The sequence below is a fragment of the Plectropomus leopardus genome, chromosome 9 (genome assembly GCF_008729295.1).
Source record: "Plectropomus leopardus isolate mb chromosome 9, YSFRI_Pleo_2.0, whole genome shotgun sequence".
Taxonomy (NCBI): Eukaryota; Metazoa; Chordata; class Actinopteri; order Perciformes; family Serranidae; genus Plectropomus; species Plectropomus leopardus.
The window spans coordinates 22,301,729-22,328,214 of record NC_056471.1 but is presented as its reverse complement, the minus strand read 5'-3'; the positions used below and the strand labels follow the sequence as shown (position 1 = coordinate 22,328,214).

The window sequence follows — 26,486 nt, the reverse complement described above, 5'->3', positions numbered from 1 at the left end:
ATGGCCTTTTCTTCCCCTCGGTCTTGAGAAGTAGGGGGCCCTGTAGGTGTGAGCAGGAATGTACAAGGACAGAGAAGTCTTTGACCAAGAGAGAAGTTTCTGCTTATTAGGTCACCCTTCTCTCCCCATGCCTGCTTCTGCCCCCCTCCTTCCCCACCTCCATCTCTCTCTCTGTTTGTTCCTTATATCCCTCTCTGCATGCCCAACTTATCTCTGGATTCTCCACCAAGACAATCAACAGACAAGGTAAATAATGTGTACACTCAGTTACCCGCAGTGACAGCTTTAACAGCACGAGTCTGAGACTGGAGTCGTAACGGCGCAGCAAGTCTTTACTATTAAGGTAGGCACTGCACATTGTGGAAGAGCTGAATTTATCTGCAAAGCTTCAGTAATGAGAGTAAATCCTGGCTATCTTATTGCTTCTCAGGGATATCTTAGCTCCAGTCTTGATTCCTCCAGATTAATATCAACGTGTAGACATGGTGTGGCGGCACAGTGGCTTTGATCCTCTGATGCTTTATCTGCACAGTTGAACTGTCTCTTCTCTTTTGCTCTGAAATCCTGCAAAGCTTTGTGTGCTATCTTTTATCAACTCCTTTGATTTGAAATTCACATATTGTCTGAAAAATGTCCTTCCAGGTTGCCTTGGCTTGACTTGTTAAACAAAAAAAAAGAGAGAGGAAGAAGAGGCAGATTTTCTGTCTGTGCTGTTCACATAATTGGACTTTTTTTTTTCTTTTTCTTTTTACAAAAGTGTTGAGATATGTTTTCTGTAGGAAGCAGTTATGAGTGCATGGAGGTGAGAGCCGTAGCCATAGCAGCAAGACGAATATTGTCTGTGTCACTTTGTGGCATGTCAGTGAAATCTCTGCTGGTTTTTCAGCATCTTTGGAAAACACGCAGCACACACGCTTCACTGTGCAACGCCACATCCGATCAAGGCTGTAAATAATGCATGTTTAAAGCTTGACTCATGTTTTTGAAGTTTAAAGCGGGAGACAGACCCACCTAATGTGCTGCACTGTGGGCTGATACATGCCTGCGTGATGCAGATGTGTGCAGACGGAGATAATAGAGACATTTGCATGACATGATTTTTGTGGACACCGTTTCCCCGCTGTGATGGCTTTTTAATGTGACTTGCAGGGAGAAAACATGAACTGATTTTTTAATATTTAATCAAGTTTAGAAATACAGTCCTCCAGGTGCTATGATGTATGAGTTTGTCTTTATATGAAACCCTGCTGGTAGCAATCTGAGAAAAACTTGAAGAGGGATGAGGAGAGATTTGAGGCTGCCGACAGCACTGTCTGTCACTCCTCTTCACTCGAGAAACAAACGTCTCTCAGAGCTATCTTTCACCCGCGGGGCATCTTCTTGGTGTTAGTGGTGATGTGGTTGATGGTTGTCATTGTTCAACTCCATTTCACATCTTGAAGAGGCAGCTTTCTAAAGCAAACAAACAATCAAACTGCCATTCTGCTCTTTAACGTCATGGTGTCATGTACAGCCTCTGCTGCATTATTTCCATGTTTTATTCACAAACACAGCTGTGAAGTGAGTCAGATATATACGCAGAATATAAAGTCACTGAAAAGTCCAGTGTGTAGGATTTAGAGGCATCTAGCGGTGAGGACTGCAGATTGCAACCATGTGAAACGTCTCTGTTGTCCCAAGCGTGAACTCCCAATTAGGATTCCTTCAGTGTTAATTGTTCAGGAGGTTTTTACCAGGAGCCGAATTATCCACGGAGGTCTCATTCTCTCCAAAACAAACTGACCTAGTGATACAAACCCATAAAAACACTGAATAAAGCAGTGTATTGTGAAATATATATATAATATAGTGTAATCAGTGTGAAAATCTCTGAACTTTTCAGAAACGCAGAAAAAAAGACAGAGTGGCCTGTCTGTTGGAGCAGATTGGTTGGCGGACACTGTATATTGCTGGCAAGTGTTGTGCTTTAATCACCGTACTGTTGTAAGCCCACTCTTACCTTTGTAGTCAGTAGCATCATGCTAGCTTACTATCTAATGCCGAGATATTGTTGCTGTAGAAAAAAACCCATATGCATTGCGTCATTTAAAAAGAAAGACCACTCTTTTATGAAGCGCTGGGATGAAGCACCAGCTCCCTGCCACTGCTTTTTTGCGAAGTGAACAGTTGACACATGCCCTTCCATTGCTCGGTGTATTTAGGTAATGACATCATGGATCATGTTTTTTAGAAAGATCTTCAACACACCCTGAGTCTCCTCTTAGCTTCACTCCACTGAAAAAAAAAAAAGAAAGTCAAGCGTAAACCCTGAAGAACCCATACTTATTATTTTACATTCCATTTCTGCTGATATATCCACCTTAAGTCCCACACACTGGACCTTTAAGTTATTATTTTTAGAGTTTTTTTTTAGCTCAAATGAGGTCCTGGAAGAGCTATATACAAAGTCACATGTGACCTCTTATTACCAGCGAAGGGAAAGAGACAGTGAGAGCAGGAGAGAGTGGGAGAGATGTGCTGATTTAGGACTCACCTACACTAACAGGAGCTGTCTGTGGAAGAAAAGGGAGGGAAGGAAGCGAAGAAATAACAGGAGACAGGAGATGGTGATGATTCATGTGAAAGTGAAAAAAAACCCCACCAAGCCAGACTGAGGTGAGGTGGTCTGTAGAACAAACTAGAAAGGTAAAGAGAAGGATGAATACGTGCAGAAGAGGGGGAGGAGGAGGAGGAGGAGGAAAAGAAGGAAGGAGAGGATGAGCGTACTCAAAGCAAGTCTTTCCCTCCGACTCTCACCGGGGAGTCGTTCACTCAAATGTTGACACTGCAACAAAGTTTTTTCTCTCTGCTTCATTTCGGGCTCAATTTGTTTTAGACAAACCACCTGAGCTCCAGAGTGAATCACTCAAAGGGAAGCAGTGTGGTAGTTAACCCTTTAATGGTTCCACCGAGAGAAAAGTAATAAAAAATGTTTTAGTTCCTTTTTGCACAAACAACAAAAAATAGTTTTTTAACCAACCATGCAGTTTGAGTACGCCGATGCCTGCGACAGCTATGGCTGGAGACTTTACTTTTTTCGTGTTCCTGATATCTCAAGAAAACCTTAAGCGAATGTTTCAAATTTGGCACAAATGTTCACTTGGACTCAAGGATGAAATGATTAGAATTTGAAGGTCAAAGGTCACTTGACCTCACAAATGTTTTGGCCATAAATCAATCACGCTAATTATGACTAAGAGGGGGGACAGGAGCAACATGGGATCCTGAATAAATTACATTTTACATATAATCAGAGATATTTATAACGATTCTTTTATTTCTTGATTCCTCTTGATTAATCAATAACTCATTTGGCCTATATTATTTTAATTTATACTGATTGGTAGAGCACCTTTTTTATAATAATTACAAAATTATGAAACCTTTTGGGAGGGGGGTTTAATTTACATTATTTTGTCCATTAAGCCAGGACACATGATAGCAGAGTTTTTTCTCCTGCTGTTCTGCCGGATTGAAGCCACCTGAAAATGTCTGATTCTGAAAACCACAGCGCACTCTGGGAATTTATTTGGTCCTAACTCACTCCAACAGAGTCCTTGAGATGGCTCTATCAGCTTGAGTAAAGTACAACAAATATTTACACAAGATATCACATTAAATGATTGAAGGCTTGTGTTTTTTGTGAGTGTAAATTGTGTGTGTGTGTGTGTGTGTGTGCTGCTGTAGACGGATAGCTGACTGCTGCTGTGGGGGGTTGGAGGTTGAGCCCTGCAGCAGGGAGAAATCGGATTGACCAGTTTAAAAAAAAAAAAAAAGATGTGATAAGAGTCTTCTAAGAAGCAAGGGTTATATAGTCTGTGTGTGTGTGTGTGTGTGTGTGTGTGTGTGTGTGTGTGTGTTATAAAGCTGAAGGTGTTAGTTGCTGCTGAGGTAAAGGTTGTGAAATGAACGGAAAAAGACGGGAAGCCTCTGACAGCCCAGTGACCAAACACAGGATTTATCATGACCTGTGAACCGGGAAAAGCTTCTTCTGCCACTTATTTTAGTAAGCGTGTGTGTGTGTATATATATATATGCCTGCGTTTGTGACAGGGCTTGTGTGTTTGTGTGCATGGGCTGCCTCCTTGATATTTTTCTCTTGCAGCTCCATCAAGGGGATTGCACCTCTTCAAGTGTGGCCTCGCATGCCCCCTCACTCTAAAAGTCTGTGAAAAAAAGAGGCTTTTTGTCTGCATTCGGTTCCTTGAGTTTAATGGAATGGAATAATGGGATGAAACTGCTTGTGTCTCATGATTCAGGTTTTCTATCTTACACACAGGACAAAGTTATTCAATTTGACTCTGATTTGTTGACTAGACTTTTTGAGTGCGTGGCACTTCACATTTTTGCATTGTGCTTTCTTTACACTGTAGATATATTACACAGTGGTAGGCCAGTACGGGTATCTGCCGACTGATTTATTGTTAAGATGATTTTCACCCATTAAAAATCGGAAATAGGTCAGGAGGAATGCGTATTCTGCTCTACACAGTCTATAAATCTTGTTGTCTTGCTCTTGACAGATCATTCATGTTAAGGATTAATGTGTCTCAGGCAGGATTCCACCTTTCATGGATCAGGTCTCGATTTAAACCTGCATCAGCAGATTTTTTTGGCTTCCTGGGGGCAGCAGAAGCTGTAAACACAACCTCAGACATATCATCAGCTTTCAGGGCGATATTGCGAAACCTTATGAAAAGAAAAGTTGGTTATATCCAGCAGTCATGGAGCAATAATATCATCCACTTTAATGCAACTACAAGAAACTTTCATTTTGTGTTGATTTTGGCGGCCTCTTTGGACAAATGCGTTAGTGTTTTCATGAGCGTCACCACTTTGCCTTGTGAAATTCTTCATCTGGCTAGCTTTCTTTAGGAAGTGAATTAAAGAAAGATGCAACTTATTTTTAATATTGATTTTTTCTTTTTTAAACATGGCAGTTTGCAGGATGCATAATTAGGCAATGTATCTATGTGTGGCTGTTTAAGATGGATTGGCTTGATTTCTTTCAAAAATGGGAAGAAAGCAATGAGCAAGTTAAGTCATGGCCCCAAAATCAGAAGTTATAATAAATAACCTGAATGAAGTTACCTGAAAATAAGCCCCAAAAAATGAAACAAAACAACCCCCCCCCCCCCCAAATAAAAAAATGCAAAAAATTAAATGGATGTAGTCATTATTTATAAAATAATTTCAAATATAGAATAAGAACTCACCATTCCCTCTGTAATTTTACATTATTTAGTTCTGTGGTCACTTCTTTTGTTTTTCTCTTTGCTGACCTGCCCCGTTATTCTACATAACCACAAAATATAACATTGAAAAAAGTTCTTACAGGAAAAATGTCCTTCTGCTTTCTTTTTAACTTGCCAACACTCATGCAAAACTTTGCCTTAGAAAACGAAAACCATTATAGGCTTCTCTGGTCTGCATGCTGTAACTAGTTTCATCTGGTTTTCAAGGAAAATGCACAGACAGGCAGTAAAAATTACTACATAGAAATATATTCTCACTGATAGTGTCCTTTGCTCATGTAGGTCATACAGAGAATGTAGGTCTGTGGTTCAGTTGCTGTGAGTGACCCCGCTGCGACGGGATATTGATTATAGCAGCTTTAAAGGAAGAGTTTTACATTTCTGAAAGAGTTTCAAGGAGTCAGCAGGGGACTGTGAGAGCTGGCAGGCATGAAGAATCACAGATGGATTTTCAAAAAGAGGGTTGTAGTTCCCCAAAAATGAAACAAAATGTGCAACAAAATTCTGGTCCAATAAAAGAGGTAAACTAAAAAGCAACTCAAGCTATATTAACATAAAACTGAACACAAAGGGGAACATAGACAATAACTCATCAGACCATATTTCTGAAACAAAGGGGGTAACAAAGTGACAAATGAAGCCAACTAAATTAAACATTAAAAAAAATAAGACAATTAGTCGATCAGTGTAAATATTTGAACAATTAACTAAGACAAAGGAGATCCACAAACTAAAAAAGTCTAAAGAAATAAACAACATCTCTGGACTAACAAAACCCAAACCCCCCATGATGTGCAGGGCACATGGTACGTCCTGATTTTTCACTTCCTGTATTTAAGAGCTGTGTTTTAGGGGGTTAATATTTTACTCCAGCCTGACAGGATGTCCCTCCAGCAACAGAACCTTCAGCACAGGTAAATCAAAGAAACCAAAATTAGAGCAACTCAAGAAAAAGAACAAACTGAAGTGTGACCGTACAGAAATTAACTAGGCGCACTTGCTGCAAATAGAAATGATTTTACTGCCAACAATACTAAATAAACTGACTGATGTATGAAACCAAAGTGATGTAAAGCAGGTGGCATCACAGGCACATAACTCTCTGTAACAGGGCAAATTGTTGGTCCTAGACTTAATTTTTTGCACAGATTAAGCAAACAATATATAATGTGTGATTAGAGGGCTTAAGACGTGCTAATTTGTTGAATTTATTACCTTCAGACAGCCGAGTTTCCCCTTGTCTCCAGTCTTGGTGCTATAGGCTCAGCTTACAGTCTCAAGGCTGCAGCTTTATATTTAACATACAGATATGAGAGCTTTTCAATCTCTTCATATAACTCTCAGCATTGAAGTGAAGAAGCTTATTCCCTAAAATATTGAACTCATGGGTGGATTATGAGACAGTGGGCCCTTGGCTACAATATATATATGCAAAAGAACCAAACCCCTCTCATATATAAGATCAAAACACAGACTTTGTTTTGGTTCAAAGTTTTTTGAGTTTTTGGTTGTTGTTTCATTTGTCTTTATTGTCGTTATGCATCCTCTTATCATTTTGTGTCTCTCTGAGGTAATTATGTGTAGTTTGGGTCATTTTTTTTTCTTTTGGTTGGTTTGTGCCACTTTGTGTCTCTTGGTAGTTGTTTTATGTCACTTTGTGGTTGTTTTCTGTCTTTTTGTGTCGCTGTGAATCAATTTGTGTCTCCTTGAGGTCATTGTGTCTATTTTGTGGTCATTGCATGTCTCTCTGTGGTTGTTTTTGTATCTCTTTGTAGTCTTTTTGTGTCCCTTTTTAAGTTATTTTGTGTCTTCTTGTGGTTCTTTTTGTCTCTGTAGTCCATTTGTGTCACTGAAGTAGTTGTGTGAAGTATTTTCTTTGTAGTCATTTTGTGTCACTTTATAGTTGTTTTGTGTCGTTTCGAGGTCATTAAGTCAATTCATTATGTCTATTTCTTTCATAATTTTATGTCTCCCTGTAGTTGTTTTGTCTTTATTTGTAGACTTGTATCACTTTGAGGACAGTCCGAGTGTCTCGGAGGTAATTGTGTATTTCTTGGTCATTTTGTGTCATCTTGTGGTTGTTTTGTGTCTCTTTGTAGACCTTTTGAGTCATTTTAAGGCTGTTTTAAGTCACTTTTGATTATTGAGTGAATTCTTTTGGTGATGTTCTCTTTGAGGGAAATTTTATGTTTTTGGCTTTTGTTTAATCCATTCTTTTGTCTCTTGTGGTTGCTTTGTGTCCCTTTGTTCTATGTCGATCTGGGGTAATTTTGTGTCTCTTTGAGGAAATTGTTTATATTTTTGTTTCTTTTCTGGTAGTTTTGTAGTTATTTCTCTTTGTGGTCATTTTGAGAATTATTTTTCATTGAGACAATTCCAGTGAAAATTGCTGTGATTTTTTTCCCCAGACAGTCCTTCAGTGGTTTATCTTTTCTTCTGCAGTGTCTTGTTTGAGCCTGCCCCCTGGGGTTGGCAAAGCCGCAGATGTTCTAATCCTACCTTTATTGGCAGTATAAATTAGAATACATTTATTTGTGAAAATCAGTCTTCAACAACTCAAATAATTTCACTGCAATCACCTGCTGTTTCTTGTCTCTAGCTGCGGGGCGGCCCTCGTGGCCGGGATGCCACTGTGTGCCTTGCCAGTCCACAGTGGACGGTGAGGGGCAGGAGGAGGGGACCGAGTGCAGGAGACTGAGAGGAGGCGGCCCGCACCAAACAGGAGAAATGAACCTGTGCTGGAACGAGATCAAACGCAAGTCCCACAACATCCGGTAAGAGGACATTCATAGTGGTGTTTACTGGAGGGAAGATGTTTTCAGAGCCAAGATGCATTTGTAAGCTTCAGTGGAGGTCGTCTGTTCTGTGGCAACAATAGCTGTAAACTGCTGATTGTTTTTCTGCCTACAAGTTGGCTCAAAAGAAAAAGAAATGAAAAAGTTGATTTATTTTATGACATTGTCAGTGCACAGACAAGTTTCCAAAGAAAACATCTGATCAGTTTCAGCTTTATACAGTTTTTTTGTTAGCCTCTAGCAAGCCATCACTGTTATTCTAAACACAATCTGCTTCACTGAGATTCACTGAGTTTACTGAGCACTCTACTGAATGACTGCAAGCATTTCTGTGAAACACAAAACCAAAAGGTAAAACAACTTTCTCTTTATAACCCAGTTGCTATAAATTAGCCAAATGCCCTGTTGGTATAGAGATGTGTAGTGCAACTGAAAGGTGGGTCTGACAGGTTTTTGCTGATGGTCCCTCTCCAGACACCTTTTAAAGCAGAGGGGTCCATATTGCTTCCTATATAGGGCCAAAAATTAATCTGGGTCAGGGACTGCCTGCCAAAAATAAATGTTAATGTTATGTAAAATTACATCACATTAAAATGTTTTATTTTATACAAATATAATCTTCTAATTCAAAATAACATTAACAGGCATTTTATTAATTTGCATTGATGATTGTTAAAAAAAATAAACTAAAGTATGCTTCTTTTTGGGATCATAAACATATTAGACTTTATAAAGTGCTTTATAAAGTCTGTATTGTTCACCTTTGTAATGAGGAAAAACTGTCTTCAGATTGAAAAGTTGGTAAAAATATTAAAAATTAAACATCATAGTGACAATAATGAACAAAAGAAAAATCAATATTGGATATTTAACATTTCTGTTAGACATCATCACTGTGCACTAAAAATTACAACTAGCAGATGTCAGAATGATAAGTGTAGTCAGCATCTTGTGTTTATGTTGTTTGGCTGACACCGTACTAATTGTGAAACATACAGTAATATCTGCTGCAGTGGGCTTTTTAGCTGATTGTAGAAGGAAGCTCCAGGGTCCGGTTTACTTCCTTAAACTGCACTCTCTACCATATTTGCTGTCAAAACTTTCACTATGCTAATGCTAACTCTCGCTCAACAAGTCTGCTCTGTGCTGGAGGGTTCAGGAGTCTTAGCTGGTGTTGTGTCAAAGTCCGTTCCCCTCTTGTTAAATGTTTCCTGCAGCATTGGCCTTTGTATTTGTGACATACCTCATCTCGCTTGCTTGGTGTCTGTTTGAATCTCAGGTTTAAGGGAAGCACGCACACGTCGCCTCCTTCAGTAGAGGAATGTTAAAATACCTCACTAGTGACAAACTTTGCACCAGTACAAGTCAGAATAGTCAATGTCAGACATTTTAGGGGACATAAACACAAGAAAATCATATTTTTTTTATTCTGGGGAACATAAATTAAAGTATAATGTTATATAGACACTTGATTCCCAGGGAATTTGTACTGTTTCTATTGGAATATTAAGTGAGAATTGTACTTTTAATTACAGTGGCAGTTGTCCTTATTTAGTTGAATCTGTGGGGAGACATTATGCTAATATGTTAACATTTAAGTCACACAGGTAAATAGAGCCTAATGATGTCTAACATATATACATACAGTCTCTGTCTATTTGTTTGTTTTCCATTTTCCTCCGACAATTCTTCCTGTCGCCATTCACACTCAGTTTTCAGGCAATTAAAAAAGTATTGTCGAATAATGTGCTGTCAAACAAAAATACATATTTCAGTACTCTTCCTTCAGTCGGCTTATTAATTATGAATATAATATGGGTTAATACAGCCATTGCACAAGTTACACTCGAGAGGTTTGCCAGTGCAAAACAATTAGAGGGCATTCGTGTTGTTCTTTGATGCTTAATTGGAAACTGTCCAGGCTTGCCGCATCATTTCTGTTTCTTCAATTCAGCTGGCATCCTGTTTAGACAATTGGCCCCTTAATTGCTTACTTGACCCTGATGCATCTAGGAAGAGGGAGGGGGAGGTTAAGGAAGGATAGTTGTGAAATTGGTTAAGACAGTTTCCCCCGCAGTCCTGTGTAATGAGATCACTATGGATGGCCTGCAGTGGCTGTTTATACCAGAGCTGCACTCTGACTTCATCAGGCTGAGAGAGAAAGGGAGGAATAAAGGAAGGAGTCGATGGAGGGGGAGAGAGAGAGAAAGTAGACAGCTGGTATTAAATCATCACAGAGGAGAGATGGGATGCGGGTAAATGGGAGGAGCAGAGGGAAAGAAGGATATAAGAATGAATGAATGAGAAAGAGCTTCACTGAAAAGCCATCTAACCTTGAGGGTGATGCAGTCCAGAGGAAACGTCTGACTGCGTTTAATGCCGGCGGCCGGACAAGTGCAGACGACTGGCTTTATAATGGCCTGTCTGGCATTGATTGACAGGTGGCTGAGGCTCTGTTCCAACTCATGGCTTCTTCTTTCTATCCTTTAAACTGTTGTACATTATACCCTATAGTATACTGTACTTTAACTGCATTTAAATTCAACTTCCTCGGTTGTTTTTTTGTGCTGTGTTTCTTAAACAGAGTCTGCAGCCATGCTTGCAAAGTTTGTCCCAAATTTTGTGCCAATCAGTCCAGTAGATGTTGAGATAATTCACTGGATAAGTGAAAACTTTGACCCACTAGTGGTGCTGCAGGAAAAGTCAGGGGAGTCGAAAGTCACTTGGATACCTTCTCAGGGGACCGTGAATATTTGTACCAAATTTTAAGACAATCTATCCAGTTTCTGTTAAGATAAATCAGTTTGGTCCAAAGTGGTGAACTGACCGACAGACCGACTTTGCAGACCTTGGAGTCATGCTGTTAGCACAGCTAAAGAATATTTGTGTCTCCAAAATTCAACGCTGATGTGAAAGTACCCATTTCTGGAAACACCCAGAGAATTAAACAATTTAAGATAAGGAGTAAATAGTGCACTAAATGCATTCTCTAAATGTTTACAGATGGCAGTGGCACAGAGAATTTATCAGTGTGACACAGTGTCGCTCAGCTAATTGGACTCGGCGGTGATAACAGAAGGTTAGGGACTTGATCACTTTTTGGCGTCGTGTATGGAAAGTAGGCAAAATCATTACACCGTGAGCCACTTTACCCATACACACCAGCTGTGTAGCATGTGTTATTGACTACAAAACAGTGCTTTGATGCCACGGGCAAAAAATGTAGACACGCTGCTCTTATTGCTGTGTGTTTTGTACTATATCAAGTTGTGGTTTTATGTCTTACACAGAATTGAAATAATAGCACCAAATAAGTGGACCACAACACTGTGTCCCGCTCTGTCTGTCATAATCACTGCTAAATCATTATGAATATATATAAAAGAGACATTTATTACTGCAAGCATATTGCTAGGGCCACTCAGCCATCTGTAACTATTGTGTGAGAAATTACAGAATGAGAGTGTGGGTGGTTTCAGTGTATTTAAGATGTTTATTTAGAGAAAACATGACTTAAACATATTTCTGAAAAAAAAATAAAGAAGGATAAAATGAAGCTCATGACAACTTCCTACAGTCAAGCTAAACTAACTGGCTGCTGTTGTAGCTTCTTATTAACACTACAGATATGAGCAGGTGGTGGAAAAATGTAATTTCCCATACAAGGGATAAGTACAGGTACACTTTTAGAAATAAGGGCTCTTAAAGGGATAAAGGGCTGAGGATCTACTCAGAACAATTTGCTTATGAAAAACAGGTTCTCCAAGGGTTGTTTTTAAGACTAAGGTTTTAATCAAGATCATTTTTGTAAGTTATTCAAGGACTGTTTAAAGTATGAATGTTAAGAGATTCCCAGCATCAAATATCAAAATGTTTACCAATGTTTCAAAATTTTAATTGAGTACCCAGAAATTGGCATTTTGTTTTCGGATCTAATTTGGAGCAGAATTTTGGCTACTGCGACGTTCAGACAGTAAAGGCTTTGGAGAAGTGATTTCAAAAAATATCCATCACCTTAAAACATGATTGTGAACTATGGGTGTTTTGCGTTGTGCTGGACCACATCAGCCCTTTAGGAGCCTCATGAAGGCTGCTGGACCTGGTTCCCTTGGCTAGTGAAGTAAAAAGTTGAATATTGGCCTCCAAAATATATAGAAGAATGAAGCTGCATAAAATGGACATACTCAATTAAGGAAAAGGAACCTCAAAATTGTACTTAGCACAGTGCTTGAGCAAATGTACTTAATTACTTTGCATTACTAGATATGACGCCTGGAACACACTGTGTGCGTGAGCTGTGCGTGACGGCAACCTCACCGAACTGCAGCGCCTTACACGCATGTGGTGTTCACACAGGCAGTGTTGTTGCTGTGGCGCTGCTGCAGAGCTGCCTGCTGCTATAAGAACTGTATTTCCACAATTGTAAGCAAATATTCCATTAATTTATAAAGTCTTGCAAGCTCCTGCATTGTCAGCAACACGGTCCTGCAGATATTTCACAATAAAATGCCTTGAGTCAACAACTGATGGGATTCTGTTGATAGAGAAGTTGTCAAAGGACTTCTGTTTTGAAACAAAAACAGGAAAGTTTGAGTAAAACATATATTTGTATATTCCCATGTCTGTGACAGATAAAGACATTAAAATTGTAATAAAAGGTGGCATAGAGTCGATACAATTATCAAAACAACACTTTCACGGTCTATTTCTGCTGACAACCGTGCGCTGCATGCAGAAAATTCGGTGGGCCACCATTTCTCAGGATGTTCTGCGGTTGACAGCGCTGCTCACGTCGGCATTGTGGCTGCTCTAATCTGTTAACACGAGCACCGAAAAAAACCCATCTCAACAGGTTCCATGACACTCACATGCTGCTCACGCAGGCAGTATGTACCAGGCGTGAGAGGGACATCAGTCATGTTATTTCTGCTAGAAAACAAGCTTATTCCGCTGCCTTTCCCCCTAAAAAAGCAGACTATCCCTTTAACATTAGTGAGTTGTATTCCTCAATGTGTTTTGTAACTCATCTCCTGCCCAGCGTATGTTAGTGTCAGCGATGTGATCAAGCTGTATTTCCACTGAGACCAGCTGCACTTTGCATACTATGGCAGTCAAACACAAAACAGCTTGTTGCTGAATCATCACAAAACGGCCCCAGTGTAGCAGCAGCAGAAGCACAGAGTGCCTCCTCAGTTAAAATGTACAAATTCAAATAGATTTCACATGTATATTAGCCCATTGCAGTGTCAACCGCACACAATACCAGGCTTTGTTTGTGACTCGAGCCGTGCCACGTCGTGAGGTGCCCACTGTTTTGCACTGCAGGGAATGCCCACTGAGGTTGGTGTGGGTGTCTCAGTGGCATGTTATGAATTTTATTTGCCGCATGGCTGGGATAACTGCAGAGAGCCAGCCGCCCACGCTGAGCGTCTGTCTGAGGGCAAGGGGGGACCTCCGAGTCTGTTTTTGTCTTAGTGTGTTTTTGTCATTACAACAATGTTCCTGTTTCTATTCACAAGTAGAGATATCTGTTGATTTGCTCCTCATTCAAGGTCTCTTTCGTTCTCATTTAGTCTCTACCTTTTGGCTCTTCCTCCCCTTCTCTTACAGTGTTTTTTTTTCTTATACTTATCCACCCTCCACCTCCTTTCTTCTCCTCCCTCCCTTTCTAGCGCCCCCCACAGGCATCTCAAGCTTAGTGCGATGCCCTTTGGTGGTTCTCTGCTCCACTTTGCCTACATTGCTCACAGGCAAGTTACAGTAAGATACCCGCAGGACTTATTGAGCTCCAATTACATGTTAATGATAATTCTATTGTTCGAGGTCAGGAGTGACAACCTTGTGCCGCTCGAGGGGTTAGCAGTGGGATGGCAGGTGTGTGTGGGACTCTACCATCAATCGTTCAGTCGCTTGAAGGATTTTTGCTTTCATTGCTGCCTGTGATTCAATAGTTTATTCCAGGTTAACGATGCCATGTACATATTTGCTCATGCTCTCACTTTTACTCCGTACTGTAATACTAACGGGTGTGGTTTGAGCTGCTGGGTCAAATACTTCTAACACAATATTACATTTTTAGGTTTTTGATTTTACCTGATGCTCCATTTTGTAAGCAAGTGACATTTTTTATGCCCTCTTGTTGGCATTGGAGGCATTGTGTTTTCTGGTTGTCCATGCGACCCTCAGCCTCTTTTCTTGTGAGGGAATTTCTTCAAATTTAGCACAAATGTCCACTTGGACTCAAGGATAATTGATTAGACTTTGGTGGTCATAGGTCACAGGTCACTCCTTTTTGTGAATGCAATATCTCAAGAAGGCTTTTAGGGGATTTTCTCAAATTTGGCGCAAACATTCACTTGGACTCAAGAATAAACTGATTACAATTTGGCGATTGGCTGTCAAAGGTCAATGTGACCTCACAAAACATTTCTGAGACATATACTGTATTGGTGACACTAATCTTGGGTGCCCACCTAGAAACTCTTCTGATTGTGTGGATCTTCTGTGCTGCTGGGGGAAAATGTGTGTGAAGCATCCATGTTTTCACAAACATGGATTTAACTTCGGAAGCATACAGTCGCGTGGTGGTAATTCTAGTTTGAGGTCTTAACCTATTAGTACAGTCTTGTAAACAGTGATGGAGTCAGTGATGTGCATGATTAGTCAACTAGTCCATTAGATGTTGCTACCCTTGCCAGTTGGCACCAGAAATATTAGTTGGTGAAACTTATTATTTAGACACCCAGAGGAAACCAGCAGAAGTTTGGATTGACATGTGAGACCAGCAGCTCCTCATCAACGGCTCGTTCTCTCTCACTCCTTTTCATGCACACGTGCACAAGCACAAACGTGCGCTGTGAGACCTCATGAATTTGAGTTTGCGTCCTTCTGACGGGTAGTATGTCTGAGTAAAAAGTAAAGTATGTCTGAGCCTGGCATGCACTCGTGCAGGCTGGATGTCTTAACGCAAGAATGAACAAGAGAGGTGTTTTTGAGGAAATGGGAAATCTTGAAGTCTGGATGTATGTGTGTGTCAGTTAGCATGCACACTCATGCCTGATAGAGTCAGTGTGTGTGTTTTAATGGAGATGAATTGGGACATTAAAAACAGTAAATAAATGTTAATCTTTTATTAAATAAGGTGTTTTCATGGTTTGTAGGATGATTTGCAGTGTTTATAAAGCACAGTGCAAAGTGCCACACATTTCGCATGCATTTAAAATATTTCAAATTAAAATGTCATTAATGACTTCAGGTGGCTTTTATGTTATGCACAATATTTATTTTTGACTATGTTTAATGTTATTTATTAAATTGTGTTCAATTTTGACTGTAAATAAGTTGTAATTTCAATTGCAACACTTAAAATGTAATCAATACGGATTCAATTGGCACCCAAACAAATGTGAAAGTATCAAATTGGGGATAAGCACATTGTCCCAGCTCTCCTGTTGACCTTTTATGGTTGTAAATATTGTTCTGGTCTTGACTATCTTTGGTGTTGGACTTAATTAAGTCGGTCTTGACTACAGGCCTTCTTGTAATAATTAATTCAGGCCTCATACAAAGCTCATTCTCTTTTCCTTGAGAGACTGCTATTGACGTCACGCGTGTCACTCTGGGTAAAGCAAACCAGTGAATGAAGACATTGATAAAGAAGGAATCACAGCTTCGAGACATGTAGGACAGACGCCAACAAACTTTGATACATGGGGAATTAGGAGCCCCATGAATAATTTGATGAATTGCCACTTTGAAATTAAACAGTAGTGAAGCTGCGAGGAGAACTGCCTTCATACCCATCATCTGGCGCAGAACAAATCAGAGGTGGTCTCACACAGATTAGACAAAATGTTGGACTTTCTTGGACTGCTACAGTGTCTGTTTGACTAGCAGGAGGAGATAATAAGGCTCCGTGCACACACTGTACCCAGGCATGCTGAATGGTTTATATGGAGCAAATCAAATCCCCAAAGGAGTGAAAACATCGTGCTGCCGGAGCTGCAAAGAACAATGAGGGCTCAGGGACTAAAGACACGCTTAGTACATTAGCTCTGTGTACTTGAAGACCTGCAAACCAAAACCTGCATCGAGATCAGAGGAGGGCAAGTCTGTTATAAATGGCAATCAATATGTTTTTTGATCACACAAAGTCTGCTCGCTTTGTGTGTGTGTTTTATCATCGTAATCTGCTTGTTAATTGGCATATTTTACTGCTGTGTTTACAATCATTACTGACCTTTAACAGCCTCATAAAATAGTAACTATAGATTGGTGCTTAGTGTTAATCAAGGAATTAAAAATGCATCAATCAATTTTAGGGTGAAAACAGGTTTCAGTGTTGTGTTTTGATTTTTAGGATTAAAAATTACATCTGTTATCATGCCTGTTAACTTGCACATGCACCTACACACAGGCTTAGGGTTATACATCTGATCTTCTATTCTTGCGCTACATTTATTCTGAATTTTGCAAACAGTTCAAAAAGAAAACAGTTCATGGGAGATGTATCCTGCTCATTTCATGCTCATACTTGTATTTTGGGTTTCTGCCAGAACATTTTTATATATTTCATAGGTATATGCAGAAATTGTTGGTTACTGTTTGTAAGCGCACTCACCAGTGAAACAAACCAACTCCAGCTATGTCAGCTTGCTGTTTCGCCTTGTTATGTTTGCGTTTTGTCTGCGCTGAGTCAGTGATTTTTCTAGCTTCCTCTTGGATGCATGCTTGTCATGGTCTGGCACCTGGTCACTACCTATTAATAAATTCCAAACCTTACCTTCGTGCCGTGCCCAGGAAAGTACAGAACACAACAAATTCAGACAAAATAAGAAAAAAACAGGCAGGGAGCAGAGTCTCTGCAGATCAGTACCCTGCCACACACTTTTAGTGGGTCATACAACATGATTAAGAGTGATAACTTTTGTCTATACATTGTTTTTTTAGGCAAATTCTGCATAATACATCTCACAAAAATCTATTTATTTTCCTCATACTGCCTGTACAGAAACACCTTTCTCTCTCTCTTGGTCTTTCCGTGTGTCTCTGCGGCATGATCCGAAATCGAGAAGTTAACATCAACAGCCAAGATTAAATTTTTCTATGATGTGAGCTTGCTACATCTAGCAGTGTACTTGCAACAGAGGAATTACTCTCATGGAGTGTATCAGCACTTTCTACTGTGAAAAATATCTAACAAACAAATTAACAATCCAACATGTTTCAGCAGGAATTTAAACCGAAATTACCAAAATCAGCAGCTTAGATTACATGTTTCCCTGACATTAGCATGTAGCAACATGTGGCAATGTTTTAACAGCTGAAGAATTACTGTAACAGAGTGAAGGAGCACTTTCTAACAAAAATCACCAATTAAAGCTTCTAAACCAAAATCTTAACAGTCCAACATGCTCTAGCAGGAATCTGATCCATAGTCTTGAAGAAATTAACATCTGCATCCAGGATTACATGTTTCCTTGACATTAGCTATGTGTAGCAAAGTATGTAATATGAACTGCAGTACTGCAGTCACCTGGAGCAGATGACCACGGAGAGAAATTGGTCGCGAGCTGATGTCAGCTCCTCTTAAAGTAGAAGAAAATGTTGGAAACAGATCATTTAGAACAGTCTGAAGCCCACGTTTTTTGCTCACAGGGATTACTTTTACTTAAATTTACCTCATTATTTGAAAGTTTGGCCATGTTTAATATGAACAACTGACATTGTAAAACAACATTGTATATACAACAGAAAATAATAAAATGTTCAGTAGGTCCCTTGTAAATGTATATGTGAATAAGAGAAACATTTTTGACATCAAAATATGCACTTGGATTCACACCTGTGGCTCATTTACATTCGGTCTGAAATCCACTGAAAATATAATGATTTTGCTCCTTCAAAGAGCAGCGCTTGTGATGACTTTAGGCAAATAAGGCACACTGCTTCATGGAATAATGAGTTTGCATGAATTTATATTCTTCATATTGGTGTCAAAGACTAATTAGTGACAATTCAAGCATGTATCTGCTTCTCTCCTGCAGAGATATGTTGAGTGTTAGTGTCTTAATTTCAAACAAAGGGGCGACAGAAGACATAATAAAACATGTTAAAAGTGGTTGCTGCATATTTCACTCATCATAATTCACCTTTTTGACCGGCAGCTGATTTGAAATCAGTTTTTCTTTTGCTGCCTCTCTCAACACGTCCTTTGTCTCCTGAATTAAAGGGGCACTGTCACTGTAATAATGAGGCTTAATTTAAAAACTCTATTTATGTGAGCCAACCATAGCCAATGATCCAACTATTTATATCAAGTAAATATTGTCTAAAGAACTGTGATAAAAAACAATAGACAGTTTCATAAAAAAAAGTGTGCAAAAAGTGTTGGCATAAAAAGTTATATAAGCACTTAAAAGGACCACAAAACTTATTATACATTGCTACACAGGTTCTCAAGGCTAAAACACACTGACTTTGAAATCGAACACACACATATAGCCTTCACATGTTGCTGCGTTAATGAACCAATTTATCAGAATTAATTACCAATGACACTGTATAACCTTAGTCAGGCAAGCAGGCAAAGCATATAGGCAAATAATTAAAGTAACACTCCAACACAAGGACAAAGAAAAACTGACATATTGTTCGGAGAACAAAAGGAATAAATAAGGATTGTGGGGAAAAAAAAGTTCCTCTTTAACTCAGCCACAGAGAGAAATTATAACTGATTATGTTGACGTTATCCCTTGCTGAACGGGGGCTTTGTTGAAATTTCTAATTATAAAATTTTGTATGATTACCATCATCAGCATCAGAAACAACAATAATAGTAATAATGATAATTATTTTTTCTTTTTGCGGATGAGATAGCGACTTTACAGAGAGGCAGCGGCCGATAAGCTCTGTAAGCTTCTCACTACAACTCTCGGGCTTATATAACAGCTGCGTGTTATTTTAGAGAGCCATTATCATCCAACTAACTAATCGGCGCAGTCTGCCCAATCCCTCAAAGCCCCGGTTCCTCTGTGAAATACCAGAGTCAAAACTCTCTTTAATATGTAAACAGGTAGTTTGACTCTAGTTTTATAACCGTGGACTTTACAAAATAGCAACGCTTTGTTCCTTCCTGCTTTTTGTTGAGGTGCTCCATCAGCCAAAATAAGCCATCTATATAGAACATATCACATAACAATCAAGGTTTATTTTGTGTTTAGAGTCATATTGGCCTCAACACTGTCTAAGTTTATATACGCTCTGATATTCCACAATTTTTTCAAATGTAACAATGTTCAGAATCTGATGTGGGTCATGTAAAGAGCATATTATGTTTAGATAATCCAAAGTTGGCCTTTTTTTTGAATGACCTTTTGGAGGAGGTGAGTGACTGTTTGAAAGAGGGAGGCTGTGTCTGCACGGTCCAATAAGTCACCACTGGTACAAAAATCATATTATGATGCAAAGAAGCAAAAAGGACAAGTGTCTCAGGCTGTTCCACAGTTCCATATATTGATGTGATGAATGCCATGTTAGGGCACATTTATTGGAATATGCATGGCTGCACATAAATGGGAATATTGATTTTCAGTAGCCATGTAAACAGCTTAGTAGGAATGTTGTCTTTTTTGGAATCAGGGCAAAAAACTGAATTTTTTGTGCATGTACAGTATATGCAACCATTGTCATTGTTTAGCAAGAGATAAGCAATGAGGACAGCAGTCACCAGTGTTTTGCAAGCTCCTGAAAAATATTTATATTTACAGTTGCAAGAAACTTCATTAACAAAGTAACTACATTTGTTTTGATTACTCCCAGACTAAAATAATTTATTACAGTAATAAGTAACTTTTTTAGTTACTTTTTGAAAGTCTGCTTTGAAAATGCTGCCATTTAAAATGCTCCTTAGCTGTCATGTCGGTACTGTTGTTGCAGTGTGGAATAATATAAACGCAGTTGATCAGTTTTCATTTGTTATTACAATTACATCCCTGAACTCTACTGAGCAATGTGAGCTTTACCAACACAAACACGGAAGATATTTGTTTAATGACTATTTAATGGAATCTCCACAGGCATTTAGGTAAATCAAAATCAAAAGAAACATTTTCAATCACATCACAATCCAATGCCAGCATACGACAACATCTATTTAGTAAAAACATAGATATAAGCCTGACTTTTCTTTCTTGACTGAACCCTAACACACAGTGTACACACATTATAAAAATAAATTCATTTTTTCAATGATTCTGAAAAGACACAACAAAAACAACCAAACAAACAGCAAACCCAGGCTAAAGATATTATTCAGAGTCAAAGTGGACAAATTAAAGTGGCTTCAGCACCACATAATGACCTGGCTGCTGTTGTGTATATAGACTATCACAATAATATGTATCTGAACAAAAGGAGGTACCTTTCCTTTGTTATAGTTTGACAGCTGGCTGCAGCTGGATACTGCCGTCTGTGTGCACCTATCCATCCAGCCAGGACACGCGATCGCTCCCTGGTCACAGCCACTGCCCAGGGGCTTGAAGCCACCTATTAAAACAGCTGGGACAAGGGATGTGCCCTTAATTAACTTCACTTTTTGTTGTCCTGAAAGCCCCTCTGTCCTTTGTTACTGTTTCTCTCCAGATTAGCTTCTCAGATTTTCTGTCTTCTGTTTGAACTGAACTGAGAAGCAGGAGTGGCTGATGACAATGGAAATGAGCTGCCAACACGATATGAGCACAATAAATGGCTGTTGCTTGCAAAATACCAACAAATGCTAAACCTCTTTCAAATATGTCTAAAGAAGCTCAATCCTGTTTCGATTAACGATTTTGTCAGATTTAGAACCAACAAGTCCTCTTAATTAAACACTAAAATACATTTTGTCCACGCCCTCCAGAATGACAAATGTAAGCGTTTCCTAATCTGATGTGACATCACTATCACCAACACTGTCGGGTCAGTGTATTTCATATAGTAGATGTCTGCAGGCATGCCCCCAGTTTGGAGAAGGGGGCAGCATGACTTCCAACATAGAAGCTAAGCAATGTACTGCTGTTTACAAAAACATGTTGTAGCCACCTAAAAAAAACAAAATTAATATCTGTTTAATCCTATGTTATATTTAGAGTATTTTCACTTTACTTTGCAGCAATATCTGATGGGGAGCGGTAGCTGTTATATCATTTAAAAATCCGCCATCTACTGTAAGTAACTGATTACGGATAAGTACCTACAACCCCACTTAAAGGGAACGATCCCTTTAAGATAAGTGGAGGATGCCTTCATAGTTAAAGAAATGACCGCTTTCCTAAGATTAGGGAGCAAAAGTGGTCGTGCTTTAAAGAAATCAGCAGCAACTGTTTGAAATGGGGAATGAAAATTGGCCACCATGTAAAAGTCTGATGTTATATTCTACCTCTGCAGACTTGCACACAGACTAATGCTCCAAAATTACTTCACACTACTAACTCCATCGCTCCAAACGGGCAAGAGTCATATTCTGGTATAATTACTACAGCTACTAGATGACTTTGTCACTTGAACATAAATGTATATCATTTTTAGGCACTTGCTGTGGGCAAAAGTACTTTTCGATATTTATTCTGACAGTGCAATCTCTGAAGACAGAGAGTCCCTTTTCTCTGCACACCTCAGTCACCTTTTATTTCCAAATCTGGTACATTAACACCACATGGGAAGCACTGAATTGGTACAATAATTCTACACACTCTCGCCAAAATAACTGGTAAGAAACATGCAGCTCTATATGCACATGGACACACACAAACACAAATACACACTCCCTCATACACATAATAATAAAAGGGAATAATGATTCAGATGGAAAACATCTTCTCTTACACACAAGACACTCACAAACATGCACACACAATAAGCCTGAGTGCATTTTTGTCACCACACACTCACACTCTCACACACACACGCACAAGCAGTGGTCTGTAGTTCTTTTTATTTATCATCTTTTGTTATTTTCAAGTGTCTTGGCTTCCCCTGACACCTCTTACATTTCCTCTGCAATCTGCTGGGCTAACATTTATGTTATTTCATTGTCCCTTTGAGTTTTTGTTGGTGAACACACACACACACACACACACACACACACACACACACACACCACACACACATGCCTCTTCACATCTGTGTATCTGCATTTGCATTTGACAGAAATATACAAATGGAAAAGATTCATTCACGTCTTGACATGCCTGCATATAATGTCTGACGCAGGCACACATTGAACGAGCGTTCTCAGAGTTTAAGCCGCTACACATGAAATGGCGTGTTTTTGCTCACTGTGGATACTGTGAGAATCTTCACATACCTTACAGAGACAACTGACATTCACTTAGAAAATTGTTGAATATGGGACGCCCAGTAGCTCACCCGGTAGACCAAAAGCCAAAAAAATAATCTTTAAAAAATAAGAACATTGTTGAATCAGAGTTAGTGGTGTGAGTCACTTTGATAGAGGAGGACGAGCTTTTTCTTAGTAAGGTTTCATGTTCGTCCCTAAAGTTGTGTGTCCAAGCGGAGTTGTTTTGAATGCACCAGTAAGTAAGCTCAGTCATTTACTAAATTGGTTTAGCTCATGGCCTTAAATGTTTACCTGCAAAATATGAACTGATTCCCAGTCTGCTTCTTTGTGATTTAATTTTGTAATAGTTGACTGTTACAGAATTGTCAGACTGTTGCTCGGGGTATTGATGTTTACATGTGATCTTTTTTAGTTTTCTGACCTTGTGTTGCCCTTTGGAGCCTCTAGCATGCAACATTTCCACGTATAGCTCTAAGAGGAGTATACTTCCCGTGGCCATCAGCTGCTGTAGATCTTCAAATGTCTACAGTATTTCCAGTTGTGGGAAACAGCCCCAGTCTCTGGTCTGTTCTTCAGCAAATGTATCTCCCACTAATCTCAGTAAGGTGGATGTTGGAAGAGACGCTTTAGGCAAGGCATCAGTAAAACTCCTTCCACCAAAAGAGAAGTCCCTGAATGCATCACAGCAATACACTCTTCCCCTACAGTGCAGCAAATGAAAGTGGGAAGCAGACAGAGAGAGAGGAATCCAGTAAAAGGCTGGGAAACATGAACATGCTGTTTGCAGTTTACAGCCATCACGCCACATGATTTATTGATATTGAAGTTAAAATCTTTCAGTTACCTGCTGCTGCCACTTAAGACAACCAGTCCATGCAACAACCTCATAATGTGCACTAAAATTAATTTGTGCCTACAAAACATCATCTTCAATTGATTAACAAATAACGCAGTAAGTTTATTGATTGAGAGGTCTAAGCAGTTCACCTCTTGCTGCGTTTTGTTTTGCTATTCTTCTTGCAGTATTTTATAGCTGATTCACCAACAAGAAAACAATAACATGTCTCTTCCCACTGTAGATGTAGACCAATAACCCAAACACATGTGCTGGCTTGGTTCGAATTGGTGTAACTTGACATTACAGTTCAGCATAGCAGGGGTTTGCATCTCGATACAACGAGGCTACCTGTTTGAAGGTGTGTCTTTAACCGACAACGCTTTTGTTCTTGTGGACCAACAGAATGTTTTTTTGTCTGCCCCCCTCTTGTTATTTCGATCGACAACTTTCTTGTTATATTGTCAGAATTTTGAAGTTTTGCTCTGCGATACTCGAAGTTGTGCTTGATGCACTAATTTTTTACTTCTTTGCAACCTGTACAGATGATGTGCTGTTGTTTTCCATCCGTAAATGCACCAAAACAGGGAAATAACTTTACTTCTTAGTGAACTCAGTGAGCTTAGAGGGTGGATGGACAGTCAAACTCATTCAGCACTTCTTGTAGCTGCTTCAAAATAAAAGCTCATTAGTCGGAAGTTTCAATGTGAAGCAGCAGTAGTAGGTGTTTGAATTGCATTAAGATCATCATGATGGACAGGTAATCACATATCACAGTCAGGGTTCCCACGGATCCTTAAAAAGTCTTGAAAGGCATTGAATCCATCAATCAAAAAAAGGCCTTAATTGGCTTTAAAATGTCTTCAATTTTCAGTCATTCTTTCAAATGTGTGAAAGTGCTTAGACATTGGAGATGGGATTTTTGTGAATCTTATTTTTCTGGCATTGCATTGCAAAAGTATATAAATGTATGTACCTGACTGTGATATGTGATATACTTCCCATCATGATTATATATACATATATAAATAATAAGAATTTATCGAATGCCTCTTGCATAACATCACCAAAGAGTTATGTTTTATGTTTATTTGAAAAATGAAATAAATCCCCCCCATAAGCTTAAGTAATTTATTTCAATATTGGCTTCTGTAAAATTGGTCTTAAATTTCAGTCCAAGTGGCTATAAAAAAAAAAAAGAAAAAAATCCACTTGCCTCAAGCTGTAGGAACCCTAACAGTCACTCAAATGTTTTGGTGGATTGAACTGGAAAGAGTCAGTTGAAAACAAACATAATTTTAAAAAAAAATGAATAAAAAAATAAACTTAAACATGATGGAGTGAACTGAGTTGGTCAGAGCTCCTTGTGAAGATGCCCTCTGGCCATCTCTCTTTGATGGTGTTTCTTTAGTTTTCTTCTCACGGTAACATTTCCCTAACCTCAACCAAATTATTGAATATCATTACAAGAGAAGTGAGGTTTTCAAATGTGTAAACAAAACCGTTCTGTTAATTGATCCAGTGTGATTCATGATAAAAGTGGTGCAGTATCATTTCAAGATACATGGACTTCATATTTGCCTCTCAGAGTTTCTATGAGCTCCCTCGATGTGGTTACACAATACAATGCAACAGCTATGCAACACAACAGAAAGCCTGGCTCTACTTCTTTCTCTTTCAACATATCGTTGAACTCTCCACATCACGAAACCTGAGCCTAATCTTAACAAACTAGCTCAGAGTGACAGCATGACACAATGAATGTATCGCATCATAATCTACTCTGACTTGAGCCTTTCACAGTGTAGCATCCCTAGAGATAAAGACGATACACATACACACCTTTTGAATATATACCCTTTCAACTAAATGCAGAGCTGCTGTGTCAACGTGGCCTATCACACACCCTCGCACTTTTCTCCAGCTTTCGCAACATCTCTGCAATTGAGAGAGAAAGACACTGAAAAAAGAGAGGGGGAAGAAAGGAGATAGGAACGGGGCTGTGCTCAAAGCTTCTGTGGGCCCCGAGGCAACGCACTCTCTTAGCTCCTCTCTCCTAAAACAGCAGAAACACTGCTCCTATCTCCTATGCATTAATTAATCATCGAACCGAGCACTAAGCCTCTCTCTGTAATCTCTCTGACTGATTGGGGAGTTGGATTTCTGTTTGACCATGTTATTTACTTTGGATGTTAACTGTCAAGAAATGCGGGGATACAACAGTAATTAGCATGCAACAGAGTTTCCAAACTGTGGGGTGAACGTTGAGTTACACTGAATACAAAACTCAAGGTTTGCTAAACAGCAACTTTGTATTTACACCTAAAACATTGTGATTCTTATCTGCAGCTACTGACAGTGTTGAGCTGATAGCAGTTCAGTGTCATCCTCGAGGACACCCAGATGTTGATTGTCACGTAAATCTGTATTCAGGATCGTAACAAAAAGGTTGGTCTCTGTAATGCAGGGCTGCTTATTTTATCTCCTTTGATTCTTTTGCTTGAAACTAATCCAGGAAATGAAAAAGTCTACAATCATTATTGTGACAATACCTGTTATTTTCCCAGTTTAGACTATCTCATTGTGCGTTCCCTGTCTTTCAGTCTTGAAGCTGTTGTGTGCGATACCAACAGATGACTCTGTACAGTGAGTGTGTCCTATGTCGAGGGCAAACACAGGAAGCAGCCACACAATATCCCATTAGTCCATTCATACCGGTTTATAGCTGCCGCTGTCATCAGGCCTGTTGGCTGTTATGAGCCTGAGATAGGGACACACACACACACACACACACACACACACACACACACACACGTAAACATAACATGAACACATTTTGTAGGAGGTAATTTGGCCTTCTTGTTATTCTCAGATGGCCTTTTTGTCAAACAAATAATTTAAATTGACACAAAAGAGCACTTAAAGGTTCAGTGTGTAGGATGTAGGGGCATATATTGGCAGCAATGGAAGTGGAGCATAATAAGTATCTTTTCTTTAGTGTATAATCACCTGGAAATAATAATCATTGTGCTTTTGTTACCTTAGAATAAGCTGCTTATATCTGTATCTTACATCTAGAAGAAGCAGGTCCCCAGACTTCGCCATGTTGCACTGCCATATTTCAACAAGTCCAGAATGTAAAAACCACCCTGGCCCTAGATAGGGCAATTTGCATTTTTGTGCTGGCACCCTGTAGTTAGCAGTCCCTCCATGATGAGAGTGTC

General features: G+C 39.3%; 1 protein-coding gene across 1 annotated transcript in view; it reads left to right on the top strand.

The window, feature by feature from the left end:
* Positions 1-6,185: 6,185 nt before the first annotated feature.
* drp2 (dystrophin related protein 2) overlaps positions 6,186-26,486 on the top strand; it is a 105,089-nt gene continuing 84,788 nt past the window's right edge. The window contains exons 1-2 of the mRNA XM_042493960.1: positions 6,186-6,208; positions 7,894-8,068. Of these exons, the coding sequence (XP_042349894.1) occupies positions 8,022-8,068 (47 nt within the window). The 5' untranslated portion in view covers positions 6,186-6,208; positions 7,894-8,021. The remainder of the gene's footprint in view (positions 6,209-7,893; positions 8,069-26,486) is intronic.